The sequence below is a fragment of the Thermobia domestica genome, chromosome 8, assembly GCF_964235325.1.
Source record: "Thermobia domestica chromosome 8, izTheDome1.hap1.1, whole genome shotgun sequence".
In the NCBI taxonomy this organism is placed as follows: Eukaryota; Metazoa; Arthropoda; class Insecta; order Zygentoma; family Lepismatidae; genus Thermobia; species Thermobia domestica.
Genome location: NC_137461.1, coordinates 269,889,388 through 269,908,817, shown reverse-complemented (window position 1 = coordinate 269,908,817; position 19,430 = coordinate 269,889,388). Strand labels below are relative to the sequence as shown.

Here is a 19,430-nt window from a genome sequence, read left to right as displayed (position 1 = left end):
TTTTTGTAAACAGTATATTTTTGGTATTTTTGGTAAGGTGTATCTGATACAAAAATGAACGTGTACCTTGATTACGTACACATTCTAGTTAATATATTCACTGAAATGTAGAGATTAATACAGAAATTTAAACACTTCCTCTAACCTCATCCTTAGTTAAAGGATAACATGCAGCAAGACATTACCCATTTTTCTTTTTTAAGTTTGTTCTCCTGTCAGTAATTTGGAAAAGAATCTCTCGGCATCAACACTTGAGACTGGCAACCATATTGAACGTAACGAGCCGACAGCAAAATACCGGTGGTTAAGTTTTAAACTGTTTAACAATGATACAATGTCAACTTCCTTAAATAATGTCAAATCCCAGAAAGTGAGATCACGCCATGCAAACTTACGGATTTTATGGAGAACTTAATTTAGCGTCCTGCACGTTTTCGGTAAAATGCAACGATTTTTAAGTTAAATAATATTGGAAATGCGCTTTTCAGTTATTATTAGCAATAATTAGCAAAAATTTCAGTCTTTCGTTTTCATTTGCATTTATCGCAAGTAATGCCGGATTTCGCAAAAAATCGCGGTAATATAAATATGATATCTGGCTCTGAAAGGAAAAGTTTGAGATTTCCTGAAACATATACGCATTTTTTAAAAACTTTTCGCACATATCGCATTAGCAAAAAAGTTTCGTCTCTATATACCGGTTATATTTTGTTCTATTTTTCTCTTCTTCCAGATTCTTCTTAAGATGGATCACCACCCGGAAGTCAGTGCATATTTTAGCTCATTCCCTTAACTACTGTGCAATGAAACGTTACATATTATAAATATTGTACTATGGTATAAGATGGAGTTATGTTTCAGCTACAACACAAGACATTGATTCATTTGGTTGTGTCTTCTGATATCGAAAAAGATAACAAATAAAACAAAGTATTTGATTCCTTTTACAATGAGCACACAAGATGGTTGCTATTGGATCTTGCTAGAACTGCTCAGTTTTATAAAATGTTTATTTGTATATGTTAAGTATTTTTAAACTAACAATCTTATTACGAAATAGACATATTGTTTGACCGTTTCTCATGTTATGTTTCACATTTTATTTAAGTATTAATTTACATTTAAGGATAGGGGAGACCGGGGCTATTTGAGCCAAGGGGCTATTTGGGTCAAACTTAAGAAAAAATGGTACTGCACACTTAATATACGCATCAATGTGCTGAATTTGCATTCATTTGTGAGTTCGTTGGTAAAGGAAAGTTTGTATGCATCGTTGATCTGCTGCTTTCTCATAAGTTGCTGAAAATATGAGACAATTCTAAGCAAAGTGGATTGCAATGCTTCGTATTTTGGTCTGATGTTAAATAATGTCTGTATAATATAAGGTGCTGAATCTGTGTAAACGCATATTTTTTGTAAAATTATTACCGTACGCGTAAAACAGAACGTCCGCATGTTATAATCGCCATTTTTGGCTCTCTCCGCTGTTTCATGTGACAATAGTACATTCCTATGTATATATGTGCAAAACGGGGTTATTTGAGTCGAAAACATTGGGGCTATTTGAGTCAGTTATAAACTTTTAAATATTTTTAATTTATGAATTTTAGTTTTGTATTTATGGTTCAACCTCCTATGTAATGCATGTATGTAAAAGAAAACACTTCATTTTCTTTTTATATAGTACGAAAATGTAAATCAAAACATAAATACAGCAAGTGGAATAATGAAGATATGGAGAAGGCCATGCAAAGTGTAACAAAAAGTGATTTGAGTTTACGTGGAGCTTCATAACTCTGCAATTTTCCTTTTGAAACTTTGCGAAGGAAAGTGCAGTTCGAAAGGGTGAGATTAGTTTGGGTGATAATAATGGAATAATTCAATGTACAAAACCGAAAGTCATAGGACACTCCAATACTGACAGAAGAACAGGAGGAAGTTGATATTGCGAATTATGATTCTCACGGAAAAAAGGACTAAGCTGCACCATGAAACGATTCGTACAGTTGTGCATCGATATGTAACAATAAATCAAATTCTTATACATGTCTTTCAGATACTAGCTGGTGAAGATTGGTTTTCAAGTTCGATGAAAAGACATCTGAATTTATTATTACGAAAGCCTGAGGGACTTTCAAGAGATCGTGCTGAGGGCGTTAATAAGGAAGCAGGAGTCCGATTTTCAATTATTGAAATCCGTTACTTCAATGGTGGGGTCTCAACACAAAAACAACACTGTGTATACAATGTGGATGAAGCAAAGTCATTGCCAAGAAGGTGGAAGAAAAGGTGGTATTTACGTTGAGAGAGGCAAAAATGTCACTATGACAGTCGCTTGGAACGCAGTTTTACAATACATCCCACAATTTATTATTTTAAAGATCATATGAATGAAGAATTTGTAAACAATCTACCGCCGGCTTCTCAAGTTTCCTCATCAGATTGTGGTTACGTTAATAAAGAGTTGCTTGTTCGCTGGATAGAGTTTATAAAAAACAAACTGAGATGAGGGAAAATGTTTGTTAATTTTGGACGGACATATTTCTCACTGTTCGCTACAAACTCTCAAATTTTGTGAAAAACATGGCAATGAACTTTTGTGACCACTCATGTATTACAATATTACAACCACTGGATAGAACTGTGTATTTCCATGACATCAGTCCATAAGAGCCCGGAAGTTCAAGTGATAATCGAATTTTAAAATCCAGTCTGGGAAATATAATTAAGAGTACATGGGATGTACAGCGTATGATGGAGCAGCAACTCCATCATATACTGTACAATGATGTAAATTCTTCTCATTCTTGCATAAAATGTCAAATGTATCTCCACGAAGAAGAAGCAAAGTACAGGTCTACTTACTTCTCCCGGAAATGTCCAACAGCTTCGCACGAAACAGAAGTTATAAATGGAGGTATCTGGTAAAGCTTGCTCGAAGACAAGAAGCTTTAAGAAGACAAAAATAAATAAGCATGTACCTTCAAGTGTTACGTTACACGTTATGATGATAATGAGAACGAATCCGAGAACAATGAACCATGCAGGTTCTGTAAGGTGAAATATTACTCTCAAGAATCTATGAGCAAAGAAGAATGTATTTGCTGCCAACATTGTAAACAGTGGTACCATGAGATATGTATTGAACCTTATGGAAAAAACAGTTTGTATGCAACAAGTGCCTCTATTTTACACATTCCTTGATAACTTTCATTGTCTCGTACTTCAGAAGTTCGAGAAATTAGTGATTTTTCATAAGTTTGTATAAAAAATATTTTTTATGCACCTTCCTTTCTCCAGCACAAATCTTGATTTTTATGTTACTATACACTTAATTTTAATTGACAAGACTACTCGTTAAATTGATTTGGAACATAAATCTTATTGTGAGTTCATTTTTTATTTTAAAAGTTAAACTTGAACTATAGTTTTCATTATAGTGTATTCTTTTTATTTACTAAAAATTAATGTAGAAAATGTACAACTATCCGAAATTTCTTTTTATGTTACTCTGTCAGGAGTTGCCTTTGTTCTCATTTGCTTGTACAAGTGTTTATTTCAAAGAGAATAAGTCAAATCATTCTAAAGATAAATCTATAGGTGTAAAGTATTATGTAACATATAAGAAAATTAAAAGACTTGTATTATCACAATGCTGAAGGAGCTTTAGCTTATCCTGAACACCCTTTCCTAAAGAATTGCTTCACTTATTTTTTTTTACTATGAAGTTATGTTTTTTTACAAATTATATAGGAAAGGGTATTCTTTCAGAATATACATGAACACTAATGTAATTAATGTAAACAATGTTGATATAGTGAAGTACCCAAATAGCCCCGTGAGAAACCCAAATAGCCCCGTGATTTTTTCTAGCCTCGAATTCTGCCATTTTTATTTTAAATTCGTTTCCTGAACTTCCATAATTTAACAGGTTCGTTATTCTTTAATATGTTGTACTATAATAATGTACGTAGATTATGGCCTAATTATTTAAACTCTTAAGTGCGTAGTTTTTTGCAAATTTTGAGTTTTCCCTTACTATACTCAAATAGCCCCGGTCTCCCCTATAGATTTTGAGAAGAAACTTGCGCGTGGGTGGTTGGTGGATGCTTACGCTCTAAAGGTGGGTTTGAGAGCCCTTCTGTGTCTATTCTTTCTTCTAGAACCGTGCAAATATGTAATTAATAATGAACCTCTAAATAGAAGTAATCATTCTTTTTATTAACTGACAAACTTAAGTAAAATAATTTGTAATCTTAACATGTAAAAACATTATGTATTTCAGCTTTCACCAGCCGGCCCTATGTTGATTGATGTGAATTCCGGTAAGGGTCAAAAATTAATTTCTCCAGTAAGCATCCAACCATAATTCCATGATAACTACCTTTATTATCTGGCATAAGTAAACACTCGACATTATCTGGCAACGCCACACTATTCAAGCAGCGTTTAACATACCACCGAGAACACCTAGTAATCCACCTTAGATAATGTAATATTTTGCATCGTAATGGTAAATTGCACAAAGAAATACTTTAGGTTGGCTTAACTTTCACTTTCACAAAGGAAACTTTATTGAAATAAGGTAGTTTAAATAACACCATCAACAACAAATAGGGCAACAATAAATAAAACAAATGAATGTAGTAACTACAGAAATACAGGGACCGCGATGGCTCAGTGGTAGGCTCTGGGCCTCGCTAAGTGAACTTTATGGTGGACAAACACCGTGTGTGTGGGTTTTCTCGGGGTTCTCCCGTTTCCTCCCACTTATTTCATTCATTACTCATCACCACCGTCTCCTTTAGCCTACCTGACATAATTGTGGGACGTAACACTCAAAGATTTCATTTCATTTCATTTTAACTACAGAAACACAAACAAAGTAATTACTAACAGTTAAACAAATAATTTCCGACTTGTAAACAAAATTACAATTGTAATGCAGCTGTACAAGGAAATATATTACACTTTTATGCTTCTTTGTGTAGATATTCTCAAGAAACAACGACCATGTATGTTTATAGCTTATTTGAACACTATGCATAGTACTATCAATATCATTTAGTATTTTTCTTATTTCAATTTAGATTTGAGTGCCTATTTTACTGCCTATTTTTGAATTATAAGTGCCTCATTGCCTGCTTGTTATCTACATTTTGAGTATCTCAGCATCTGGTTTCTAATTATAATTGAAGCAAGCGTTAGGCGAAGCTCCTATCATTCGACTCGATTGACATTTGCTTGTCAGTTGTCTGTTCGTCCCGTCTATTTCACGATAATTCTCGTACAACCCAACCGATTTTAAAGAAACTTGATGTGTCTTCCTTCCACATGCAGAAACCTCGTGGACCCTCTCGTTTGTTATTGCAAAACTTGGGAAGTATAAGCCTAGAAAACATAGTGTTACAAACGCTTTTATAGTTTTATAGTTGGTGAAGTTTTATCATGGTGGCAAGTTTCATCCCGGTCGAATAAGTTTGGTGTTTATGAGTTTTGGTTTTCGAAAATGCGACGCAAAATTCGACCGCCATAACTCGGGAACTGAAAACCTGCAGGCTGGTAAGGTCTATTATCATATCAACTGTGACTCAATTAGATGATTTCGGCTGACAATGAGTTTGCACGATAGTGTCCTTGACTTACAGCGAAATAGGTCGAAAGGTCGAAACTATTGGAAGGGTACGCCACATCTATTGAAGCTCGCGCCTGCGCAGATGGAGGTAGTTTTCTATCTTGTTGACCTAAGGTAATTAATTCATACTTCCTATAGCAATTAAATATTACTTATATGCGTGTTGTACCCATACGAGTAAATATTCCATCTTTGCATTTATTTGTGTCACGATATTCAATTTTACTGTATGAAGTTGTACCTAGGAAAACATATCTAGGGGATGCAGTATTGTTTAAAAAATAAAACTCATTATAGATATAGGAAATTTTCTGTTATCTCATAAGAAATTCTGAGTCTTTCAGGAACGGGGAGTTCAGAGTTCTACCATTTTAACTTCCTCTGTACTTATTAATACATTTACATATCAACAATATATAAAATGATGGATTGGACGAAAAATATATGGAAAGAGTACTCTAGGTGTCATATTTCATAAAGGTTAAACTTCCCTCCCTACTAATCTCTGTGAAAGGTTGCCCACGAAACTAGACGAAACAATTTTCGAGGCGAGATGGAGCGCTTACAACTACAATGTACACTTTTCGAGACGAGACAGCGCTTTCACGACACTTTAGGAGACGAGACAGACACAAGTATTGTCTTGTTGAGAATCCTATCGGAGTATTTGCATTCGCGTCTGGAGGCTGATCACTCAGACTTAGATTTTTCAGAATGTTTTTTCTGATTTGCCAGTTGAATACCCTTACTCTACCTTTAATAGACCTGTTATAGTTGAATTCGTTTCTATTGTGCACGTTTCCAATGCAAAATCACTGTATGTAAGAATTATCGTCACTGACTAAATATTTAATTCATTTGCTTATGTTTATTACATTTGATGAACAAACTTCTGGATGTGCTTTGCGAGGCCTACGAAAAAATCATAAAGATTCAACTTTAATGTCAAAGAAGATGGCAGGAAGTTGATCCGGTCTTATATGTAGTGGTACCATCAGTGGCGTATTTAGGGGGGGCCTTCCGGGCTTAAGCCCCCCGAAATCTTAATTACTATAGTAAAGTATATGAAATATCTTGCAGAATTTTCACATTTTCAGGCAAAGCCCCTCCTGGAAGTTAGCAAAGCCCTCCCCGAAACAAAATCGTAAATACGCCACGTACCATTATTGCATTTGCCAGGACGAAGGAAGAAAATTTCTTGAAACACTCTTAATGAGGATGAATAGGGGCTAAGCATTAGATTCGAACTAAGAATCTCTCAATTGTGAAGCAAGAACTCTGAGTGATAGCCTGTGTTTCTCAATGAATACACAGAATCTGATTCATTTACATCTGAACAACTTGCGGACAGAGACATCTGCCAAACCAAATTTCACACACCAACGTAGAGTCTCTCGGCTGTTCTGTGACAGAGTGAAAGTATTGCAATGACCAATATGCCGAAATTAAGACTGCTGGATATTTTCCCACGTAAAAATTAGGATTTGCTGCATAGTGGAAAATGAATACTTTAGTTTCACGTCCCATGATTATGCCTGTTAGGCTAAGGGAGACGATGATTAAAGCAAGTGAATAATAATGAAAGAATTGGTGGAATGAGAAAGTGGGAGGAAACGGGAGTACCCCGAGAAAACCCACAGACACAATGCTGTCCAGCACAAACTTTCTTGACCAAGGTTCGAACCAGGGACCCCACACACCACACATAAGCGCTTTAACACTGAGTCACTGTGTCCCTGTCGCATAGTACATGAGTGTCGGAATAACTGCTTTGTTGTAGAACGGACCATTGTTAGAGTTCTAAACATGATGTACAGCAGCCTCTTCCAAACTCATGTCATAAACGAAATTGGATCGAAAGAGGTCGTTACTGAAACTCACACACACGTGCTAATGAAGATCTGGGATAAAAAAAAAAAAGACTGTGAGAATCCGTTACCCAATATGTTATGACCAAATTAACAGTGAATCGTACAGTTGTTAACACCATGGCATATGGTAGAACGAAACAGCAAGGACAGTAAGCTGTACGAAATCGTGACAATTGGAAATTTGTTGCAACCATGGACGAAGGCTGGATCTAAGAGACTGCGAAAGTTCGGTTCGGACCTTTACTCACAGAAATGTTTCAGACCAAGGGCGCCGATCCTGGGGGGGGGCGAGGGGTCCGGGCCCCCCAAAGCTCAGGTGGGCCCCCTATTTTATGTATGAATATACAATATTTGACAGAATTTGACTGCAATTTGTCTTAAAATCTCCATATATATATACCTTCTGCATCTGAATGCCCCCCCCCCCAAATTTACAGATAAATCGACACCCTTCTTTCAGACCATGTAACTTTCTGCACCATTGCAGAGAAAATTTCCCTTATGGTTTAATGGTTGTTTCTGGGTTTTATTACAGATCGAAGCTCATTCGTAAGATCGAAAACAATGCCAAAATCAATGCTACTTATTATCAAGAACATGTCCTATTCTCGAATTTACGCAGACGAATTACCAGCATTGTGTGGCGACGACAACCATGGTGAAATAATGCACTAGGGCAAAGCTTTAACTCACTTGGTCAAATCATTGCTTCCGTGCCTGCGGTGCATGGCAACTCTAAGTAATAGCAAAGTTATTTCTTTCTAAGGTAATTATATTAACAATCCAGATATTATTCCCATAAGTTACTGTGGTTTTGGCACGGGCGGATCCAGGGGGCAATCGCTCTCCCCTACCAGAAGAGAAAACTTTCTTATTTTATATATAAATAAAACCCATTCCAGAGTTTGGAGCTCTTAAAAGTAGCTCTAAGTAGCAGTATTACACCCCCTTCCCTCGAGAAGTCCGTCCTGGATCCGCCCCTGGTTCGGATGGAAACGGATCAGCCTTTGTATATGATGTATAGTATATGGTGTATGTAGAATATACTTATTTGATTATTTGCCTTAAAGTTTTGTTTAGTGCATCTATCTGAAGAGATTAAATGCCAAATTTTAAAATTCTTATTTTTCGGAGACGCAGGTTTGGTTCTCGGCAGTGATGAAAATTTTCCGGAAAATTTTAAAACGGAAAATTTTCCGATTCATACAAAACATAGCCTACTCCACGTATTCCTATATCATTGTTTAGCCGTGATGTGAGGTGGAAAATTTTCTTCTATATTTTTCCGGAAAATTTTACGTTCTTAACAAATATCAGTGATCAAGTAACAATTCCTCAGTATTCATAAAATTGATTGAATTCATGTATAGAAATGTTAAAAATTGAAAGACTGTTTAAAGAATCTGAAAATTTTCATGGCTCACACAATTTTCAGTACTATGTAGGAACAAGTGAAACAATGTTTCATAAATCGAAATATTTTGTGTCTTGTATGGAAGAACTTTTTATGAGTCTGAAAATTTTCATCATTTTGAAGCATAAAATAAAACAACTTTTTGTGAATCGGAAAGTTTTATTGCTCTGTAGAAACAAATGTAAGGAATTTTCATGAATCGGAAAATTTTCATCACGATGTAGAAACAAGTGAAAACACTTCATAATCCGGACAGTTTTGGATATTATGTATAGTGATGTTAGGTGGAAAATTTTCCACTATATTTAACTGCACATTGAGATATACAATTCCTGTAGAGGTAAGTTAGACAGCAACAAATTATAATTTTCCAATTAGATTTCGGGAACCAGAAAATTTTCTAATATTTCAAGTTGGGAAGTAAAAATTTACATAGTGTTTCTCTCTCCCTCTTTCTCTCTCTATTATATCTACTCATTTATAAATGTTGCAGAATGTAAATCTATAAAAGTAGTAAAGCTATGAGAAAACCGTCTTATGCGTATTAAACTGACGAAATCTAATATTGTAAGATGAAAGGTGGATTCTGAGGGAAGAACGCATTGAAGCTTTTGAAACCTTCTTGAAATGAAGAATCGTTAGATTTTCACTTCATGAAACTTTTTAAGGCAATATTTATTACCAATAAATTCTACGGCTAAACAACGATGTAGGAATAAGTGGAGTATGTTTTTATGAATCGGAAAACATTCATGACTTTTAATAAATTGAAATTTTAAATAATAGAATTGGATACTTGTGCTCTACGAACTCGATGTATGTTCTCTGCACTTTGCATACACACACACACACACAGAGAGAGAGAGAGAGAGAGAGAGAGAGAGAAAGAGAGAGAGGAGTTGAATTGAGTTGATTTTGAGTTTAACGTCCCTTTCAGCAGCGAGACTATATAAGACGGGACCAACTGATTAACGTGAAATCCAAACTACATGAGCTCCCGCTGGGAATCGAAGCCAGGTCTTCCATGCCAAAGGCGCGTATGCTAACCGCTTAGCAACGAAGGAGCTCGCAGATGAAGGGAGACAGAGAAACACTATGTAAAAGTTTACTTCCCAACTTGAAATATTAGAAAATTTTCCGGTTCCCGAAAGCTAATTGGAAAATTATAATTTGTTGCTAACTTTCCTCTACAGAAATTCAATTTTGTAGCTGAATGTGCAGTTAAATATAGTGGAAAATTTTCCACCTAACATCACTATACATAATATCCAAAACTGTCCGGTTTTTGAAAAGGTTTTTCCACTTCTTTCTACTTCGTGATGAAAATTTTTCGATCATTAAACGATCTTTCACTTTTTAACATTTCTATACATGAATTCAACCAATCTTATGATTGCTGAGGAATTATTACTTGATTACTGATATTTTTTTGGAACGGAAAATTTTCCGGAAAAATATAGCGGAAAATTTTCCACCTCACATCACTAGTTCTCGTTTGTTTGGATTCTCTATTAAGCTGCAGTTCATGTCTCAAGTGGACTTGGGCATGGGCGCTCGAAGATGGGGCAAGAGGCCCCTCCACCCGTGGCTGACAAAAATGTATATAACAACAACTTAAATTTCTTAAGATTTTCTTAATACAAATAAAAAATACCAAAAGTAATATAGCTACTAGGGAGATGACTCCCCTAGAAAATATTCTTCGGGCGTCCATGACCTTGAGTACGGAAAGAGATGTTTAGTGTCAGGAACAAGCTTTAAGTTTACTACTACGCATCATTTAGAGACTTTTACGGTAATATGTCGAGGAGGATTTGTTAATGTGAGCTTTGTCTAATGAACAGATTTTCAAAATTTGTTAGTTTTTGAATAGTTCAAGCATTTACCGTATTTTACGGACTATTAGGCGCACTTTTTTCTTTCAAAATTACCTTCAAAAATTACCTCTGTGAAAAATTGCCTCCAAAATTCAGATGCGTCTTGAAATTAATATAAAGATGTTTGATTTAAAATTCCCGCCAGTCTTAAAAATGGCCATATATTTGATACCGCGAGAAACCTATCCCTATCTGGCAACATTGGATTCAACTGGCAGCAGCAGGGCTCGGATACGACGAACATGAGTTGCGGGGATTCACAAGCTTGCTAACACTGTCTCCCTCCCACCCTGCCATCACAAACCCAGAACCACAGACTAGAATATACAGACAGTAAACTCTGCGAGAAACTGGAAACGAAGTGAACTGTAGGAATTTTAAAGGTCAGTTTTACAAACTAAGATTAAAAAAAAAAAAAAAAATCTGGCTTTGCAATCTATTAATAAAAATAGTAAAAATGTTACGGTATTTTTAAAAATTGCTTAAAAATTAAGATGCGCCTTATAGTCCGTGAAACACGGTATATTTTTTTTCTAATTTTTAAACACGCTATACATATAATTTATTCATTTCACATAGAATAATTACTGGGAAATTAATATTGAAGAATATAAACTGAATATAACAATACATACCACGATATGTTTCCTTGTGGACAACACGTTTTTTTGCTATACTCATTTGGGTAGAAGTAACAGCGTCTCTCCACGTATTTGTCAAGGCGATATGCAAACTGTCCTAATGTATGGTTCTTTGACATTGGACACGTGGATTCATGACATACAAATTCAGATTTTGTCTGTATTGTGCTATATAAAACTATTACTGGAATAATTGAAGTATAGACAACCTTCATCTTGGAAACATGTGCTAGACACACCGTTATCTCTATTTGTACTAGTCTACTAAAAGTTACGTTCTACACTCCGTCCATGGTTAGATTTATTTTTCCTCTTCCGACTACCGACGTCACATCCGGCCACTGTATCGCGATAATCGTTTCAAAACTTCCCATTCTCCCTTGATTAATTTGAAAGCCACAAGAGAAACGTTTAATCTTAGATATTATGAGAGAGCGATGAAAGTACTTCTCTTAAGAGTCTTCATCCCGGCAAAATTAAAATACCGCTAATTTTACAGTAATTATGTGATATCTTCAAATAGATAAAAGATAATTGAAATATGGAACAAGAGCGCCCTAGACAATATTATTTTGCGTGAGGTACCGTTATCACAAGTCACCTAGTGGCTTTCCGTTTTCAGCTGTTTAGAAACGCGAAAATAAATGCCGATTTTCAAAATGGTTCGAAACCGAAAGCAGATAAGTGAGTCGTGATAACGGTTTCTCATGTAAAATAATATTGTCTAGGGCGCTCTTGTTCCACATTTCGATTATCTTTTATCTATTTGAAGATATCACATAATTAGTGTAAAATTAGCGGTATTTTAATTTCGCTGGGATGAAGACTCTTAAATAGGAATATGAATCTCAAGATATACGACAAGAATTTTAGGAATGATCTAAAAAACTGGATCAAAAGATTGCGATCTAGGCCAAGAATTTTAAGAATGATCAAAAAATTGCATAAAAATTTTGCCAAATATGACAAATAATTAGTATTTGAATCAGGGGTCCCAAAATTTTTGAACAGTCCCCAACTCGAGTTTCCATATCTTTTTTTACGGATTAAGCACATCATACTGAGTTAAGCGATAGTTTGGGTTTGGCCACACTATATATAGTTATCTAGATATAAGGCCTACAAGAACATTTTTGCCTGAAATATATCAGCACTTGATCCAATAAAAGTTGTCCATGTGTCGCATGACGCGTTTTTACTTTCTTTTCCTGTGAGACATGGGTTTCACACTGATACAAATAAGCTGTACCACCATTAACAGTTTGATCCGATGTACCGGTATATACAGGTTTTTGTTTTCGACAATATGACGGAAAATTTGACCGTCCGTAAGTCGGGAACCAAAAGCCTATACAAGACAACATTTCTCATGCTTATATATAGCAGGTTTAGTGGAAGGTCTATTCCCATACCAAGTTTTATCCAGATCAAATGAATTCGGTGTATGGGTTTTATTGTTGAAAATATGTTGAAAAATTTGACCGCCCAAATCTCACAATCCGAAAGTTCGCACAACGTAATATTTCTCACGTTTATTGGAGATATGTTCGAAAAGTATCGAACCTTATTTTCCCCCCCGCGTAAACCAACGAAGCGCGGCGGACTTTTTTCAGTGTATATGTAGAGGAGACACTCATGTGTATATAGATATACCACATTAACTTGATCCCTAGTCTTCCGTTGCAAGCGCTGCTATTGGCTGAAGGAATTCCACTCTCTTTCTCTCGCTTAGCAACAGCTGAACCCGTATTGGCTCAACGTGTGGGTATGAGCTTTAGTTCGCATTTTTGCCACGGCTCAAGACATTTTGGCTGCACAATAGTCATGAATTTTTTTTACCGCCTGCAGAAAGTATCAGTCGCTGGCAGTCGGCCAACGAATGAAGACGTGTAGTGAGCGGTTGTCGGATTTCAGTTTTTTTTATTTTTTAGTTTTGTAAAACGACAGAAAAACTCGAGCAGCGATATTGCATCAAATTTTGCCAAAAGCTTGCGATACCCAAGCGGAAATCATTCAATTAGATCGACACATTCAATTTTGAACGAGAACTTTTGGGCATAAGAAGAGTGTCCGCAAAATTTGATTCAGGCTTTCATCGCCAAATACAACATTCCTGTGTATGTCAGCAATCTTACTCACCCGACATGGCTCCGTGTGACTTTTGGTTATTTCCTAAGCTGAAAATGCCACTAAAAGGGACCCGATTTCAGTCAAGAGAAAACATCATGCGGAATGCGACAGCACCACGGTTGTTCACCATTCCAAAAATTGCGTTCCAGAAGTGTTCCCAACAATGGCGGGAGCGCTTGGAAGAATGTGTGCATTACCAAGGAGACTATTTTGAAAGGGATGAGTGTTTCGGAATTCCAAATCAATAAATGTATTTTTGCAACCAAAAGTTTGATACTTTTTTTTTTTTGGGGGGGGGGGGAACACGTATTGTATAGCAGGTGAGGATCTATCTGCATGCCAAGTGTTGGCCAGATCATATGAATTCAGTGTATGGATTTTATTGTGTAAAACATGTTGCGAAACTTGACTGTCCATGTCTCGGGAACCGAAAGCCTATATCATTTTCCATATGCTCATATAGCTCTCCAAGGTCTACAACCACGCTAAGTGTGATTCCCGATCTGATGAATTCAATGTACTGGAGTCTGAGTTTGGAAATATGACGCAAAATTTGATTGTGCATAACTTGGGAACGGAAACCCTGCACAACATAATAATTCTCACACTTATACAAAGCAGGTCAAGTTATATGATAGTGCCAAACTTGATCCTGTTCGGATTAATTCCGTTGAACTTGTATAACCACGGGCGTCGTTAGAGGGGGACGGGTAGGACATATCACACGCTCACATCCAATAATTTTACTTCATTCTAAGGTTGCCAACTGGCCACTGTTTCATCGGTATTCGGGGATAGTGCTGCTAGTGTGACGAAGGTAGGCCCATATCATGGGCAATTTGTGAAGGGCTGCCAGCGTTTCATTTCCAACCAGGCCCGTAGCCAGCCCAAAAATGTAGGGGGGCCGGTAGAAGTTAGGGGGGTCCGACCCAATCATATTATACTTCATCATCATATTATAGTTCATTTGCAAGCCTACCGTGAAATTTTATGGGGCCAGCCAAAGTTTAGGGGGGCGACTCCCTTGTCCCCCCGTGGATACGGGCCTGTTTCCCACCATATACAAACCTAGTCGTATCTCATATCAATGCGTAATTTCTTCTTCGCTATTAACTGAAGTTTGGGTAAATTACAGTAAAAAAAACTTGAAACAGATCTATCAGAGCTTTACCATAGAAGCTGTTGTGCGTATGTATTTGCATATACATTAAGATATACTAGCTCATTTATTAGATTGTTTGGTACGTTATTTCTTTCAAATTCTAGGTTATTGACTAGATGACAATGTTGCATGCATGCACGAATGTAATTTAATTTTAAATTCGCAAATTAAAAGGAGTAATTGAAACACTTTGCAGTACTATTAACTGTTAACCACTTCCTAGATTGAAAAATGAGAAAATCTATTACCCATAGTTGAAATATTCATGAATAGTTGAAATTCATATTCATATAATTGGTCACTGAAATTAGTATAATTTAGATGGCTGCCGTTTAAACTTTTGGTAAGTTAACTGATAATTTTCTATTCACTTGAGTAACATGTTTTTCTTCTAAGGTAACATAGCAAAATTTGGAGAATTTTTGTGGTAGGCCCTGGAGTTTGTATGCACTTGTAGAAGCGAACAAGCGATTTTTTTAAGGGGAGGATGATATCTTTTAAAACATAATTTTCTTAGAGAATTGATTTATCTCATATTATAATCCAATACTTTGAATATCTTTTTCCGTATTTCAAGGAGGGTGATATTCCAAATAACCCTGGCTTCGCCCCTGTGTACTTGTATACTTATTAATGACGATTTATTTTTACATTTCATGAGTTACGATAAATAATTACATTTCTTCTATCAAACTAAACCAAACTAAACAATAGAGTACAGTTAAAAACAAAATAAAGTTTCCCGTATGAAACGTGGCGTGTCCCACCCAATATTTGAAAGCTAACGACACCAGTGCGTATGATAGGGTAAAGGCACCGAATATGGAATACTTTTTGTTTCTTCTTCATTTCTCAGAAATGCATATTCTAGAATAAAAATATTATACATCATAATACTTGCGGTACCTTTGCAAAACAAAATACAAGTATGAAAGTGTGTTCCACATTATTGATTTTTTACAATATTACAAAATTGAAAGAAACTCAGTTTCCCATATTAGGCACACCCCGCTCCTAATATGGAACACTACCTGTTCTTAAAATGGAATACTAGAACAAATGTATGTGTCTACCTACAATACGATATTTAGACAACTCGAGCATGGGCGATGCACTCGAGCAATTTATTTGTTTATTTAAGGAATAAATTTACTTAGATATTAGTTCAAGGAATGAAGTATATGAAGTGTTCAAGCCTCGAACTCCGAAATCACATAGGCCCTTAATATAAGTCTACGAATTGAAAAGGACTCGGTCCGGCCTCCAGAAAAGTACCATCTCTTCATCCGCCTGATGGGACTGAGGAAAATAAGGGAAAACCTCACTCAGAATGGGCGATCTGAGCAGTGATCGTGCCCATGCTAGAATTATCCAAATGTCGCGTTGTAGGCATTGCGGCCTACAGGTCTATAAGAGAAGTAAACAAAAATCACATAACATTCTTAAGATAATTTAAACATAAAACAGCAGAAATACCAGAATTCTACGTAATACAAAGATAATTATCGAACTTTACTGGACTTATTCATTATTAGGCCTATGTTTGTAAAATGCTTGTAAAACGAAATATTCGGGGAAGCAAACTACGTGCGACAAATAAAGTATACAAAAATGCCCTATATAAAGAAAAAGTTCAAACATACTGGATTAGTGTCTTTCAAAGCGTCCAAATTTTTAATTCCAGTTTTGCTTTGCGAAACACTGGCCACAAATATATTTTTCTCCATCTTTCATGGAACACGTTTCGTGGGACCATCTTTTACAAAGTGTCCACTTTAACCAATCTCCCTACCCTGCACTAAGTGACCATAATTTACCACAATGTCCACATTCCTCATCATCGTCATCATCAGTAAGATCACTTAAACTATCACGATCTTCGTTCAAATCACTCACTGACTCTTCAGATTAACTTTCTAACTTGCAGCCACTTGATGTCCTTATCTTTGGCTGTTTCGATTGGATTTTTTTTGGGGGGAGGGGCTTGGAAAGTTAAACATTTTTTAACTTCTGGCAGAGATGAGGTAAAGGCCCGTTGTGATGAGGTAGAGGCATCTTCTAAATCATTTTTGTGTAGAGTACTCGTAGCTACTTTAGCCTCATCTGGCTTTCGACCAAATGTGTTGCAATGCTGTGGCTGTAGTTGTGGACTCACAATGCTGCAATGCTGTGGTAGCAGACTCACTGTTTCAATAGGTACTGTCGAGCTGTTCTCTTCACTTTACACTGTAGACGACACGGTGTTTGGGGCATTTGAACTAATAAATAATCTGAAAATTTCATTCAAATCGGTTCACGCGTTCAGGAGTTATCGCGAGACACACAGACAGACAACACAAATGACAAACATCTCGACTAGGAGATGTTCGCTGACGCTCGGTCTAAAATAATATGTCAGGCCTGTCAGTCCGCGTCACTCGATTTGGCCTATGGAGTCAACGAATAAGCTCACAGTGCGCTGATTCCAAACCTTCAGTAAGAAATTTAATCTTTCGTAGTTGATTTTTTCATATTTATGGTCATTTACGAATGATTAGAAACCTCCCTGAAAGTTTGCCAACAGCGCACTGCAAGTTTATTGGTTGACGCCATACGGCAATTCGAGTGACGCGGACTATAATATAACTTACAATTCAGTTATTCTTCTTCACTCCTAGTTCATATACGTATGAACCTATTTAGGAATATTCCATATTAGGATCCTGCTAGTATTCCATGTTAGGGAAATTGCTATTTTGGATAGTTCTCTTCCTACACGCGTTTACGTGATTCTCAGTGTGCTGAATCTTTATACCCTTATGGTATACTATATATGTAATCTCAACATCACAAACTCAAAGATAATACATGCCTTTTTGCGTACATTCAGCAGCTTGGAAAGGTACGGCGAAAAACTCAAGTTCTTCAGAAAAATATTCTGCAACAAAAGAAAATGTTTTGTTATCTTTCGGCAGCAAACCACTTATGCGCAGACTGAGGGTGTCACTGTGTACAAGTTTACGTAAAGTCTTCTCGGCGGCAGCACATAGTAGACGAAATAGTCTGGTATTTCATATTAAGAACGTATTCCATATATAGCACACCCACCCTATATTCTGTCCTTGATTTTTTTAAAAAGTAAAATCAAGGAAAGGAAGAAGAGAATACTTTTTGTCATCTAAATATGCACGGTTATTATAAATAATGGACCCATTTTTAAAGATGTGTATTTATTAAAGTACAAATCCAAAGTGAACAATCTTTATACCAATGGAAAGTGGAAGTTTCAAAGTTTTTTGCAATACATTATAAGTGTTCAATGTGTCCACTCTCTGCTGCACGGCAAACATTTATGCGTTAGCTGAACTCGTGCCACACACGAGCAAGTGTATCTATTGTTACTGAGTGCACGGCAGCTGTGATACGGTTCCGCAGATCGTCCAGAGTTATTGGTAGAGGTGGGACGTAAACAGCTTCCTTAACATAACCCCATAAGAAGTAGTCACATGGAGTGAGATCAGGAGATCTCGGTGGCCAGAAGTGTAGTGCCAGGTCTTCATTTCTTCTGCAACCTATCGAGCGCTGAGGAAGGGGTGCATTCAAAAAACCTATTTCCGCGCGAACTCTACTGGCCGCTTCGGGAACCATCATTGCCCACCGAAACTTTCAACCTTCCTCTTTCCATTGGTATAAAGATGGTTCATTTTGGATTTGTACTTTAATTACTACGAATTTTTAAAAATGGGTTCATCATTTATAATAACCCTGTATAATATTTCATATTATAATTCTTGCATCCATATTCATTACATAGTAGGTTAGAACATGTGTTTATGTAAGTTATGGCACGATTACGGTTAATGTAATATTTCAGGAAATTTTGAAACATCACAAAAAGTTTTCCCTGATTTTTTGGTAAGTATTACAAAATTTAAAAAAAAAAAAGTTTAGTTTGTGTAAAATTTCTCTCAATATATATACCAAACTCGCATCCAGAAATTTTTATTAGGAGGGAATCTAAACTTTAGGGGAGACAATACTAGAAGTTACTATGTCTATGTCGTATTGAACGGGTATTATTGTGAACCGCGAAAAGACGATAAGTAATTGTAAAATACTTCCACCTATATTTTCAGAACAAAAGATAGAACTAGATGGTTTTTATAGGAGAAAGAGAACAAATGAGTCGTAAGACCAAATGTTCACACAGAGAAAAGTCCTTCTCCGGACAGCGGTATATTGTATAAATATACGGTATCCTCTTACTTACTATAGAAATCAGTACGGAGCATACATTATCCGTATGCTACATAGGCACTGCCCTTAGATGTTACATCATGACGTTGCAGGATGTCTGACATCTAACAGTTTTCCGTATATCACATGCATATACTTATGTTGTCTTGTCATCTATATGTTATATAGAGGAAGTTCGGGATATTATGGAATACCATTTTTGTTTTGTTTGTAACTCAGTTAAGAATTGCACATTGAAACAAAAATGAAAACAGATATACTCCTTACATATTTGGCTTTATTTATGCGTATCTTGATAAAGAAGTTTTGATACAGGGGTGGGCAAAACTTATAATTTGTAAAGAAACCACTTTGGAGGGTAATATGAAATAGTCAGGTAATATGGAATACAAGTACTATATAGAAAAGAAATGAGTTTTTTGTTCAACATACAATGAATACAGTGACAATATATAAAAATTCTG

General features: G+C 36.2%; 1 protein-coding gene across 2 annotated transcripts in view; it reads right to left on the bottom strand.

Moving 5' to 3' along the window:
• LOC145692018 (X-linked interleukin-1 receptor accessory protein-like 2) overlaps positions 1-19,430 on the bottom strand; it is a 121,443-nt gene that overhangs the window by 78,679 nt on the left and 23,334 nt on the right. The window contains exon 1 of one of the 2 annotated variants that reach the window (XM_081767317.1): positions 11,433-11,710. The exons of the other annotated variant lie outside the window; for it this stretch is intronic. Coding sequence (XP_081623443.1) covers positions 11,433-11,653 — 221 coding nt within the window. The 5' untranslated portion in view covers positions 11,654-11,710. Of the gene's footprint in view, positions 1-11,432; positions 11,711-19,430 lie in introns of those variants that run through there. 2 annotated transcript variants of the gene reach the window in all.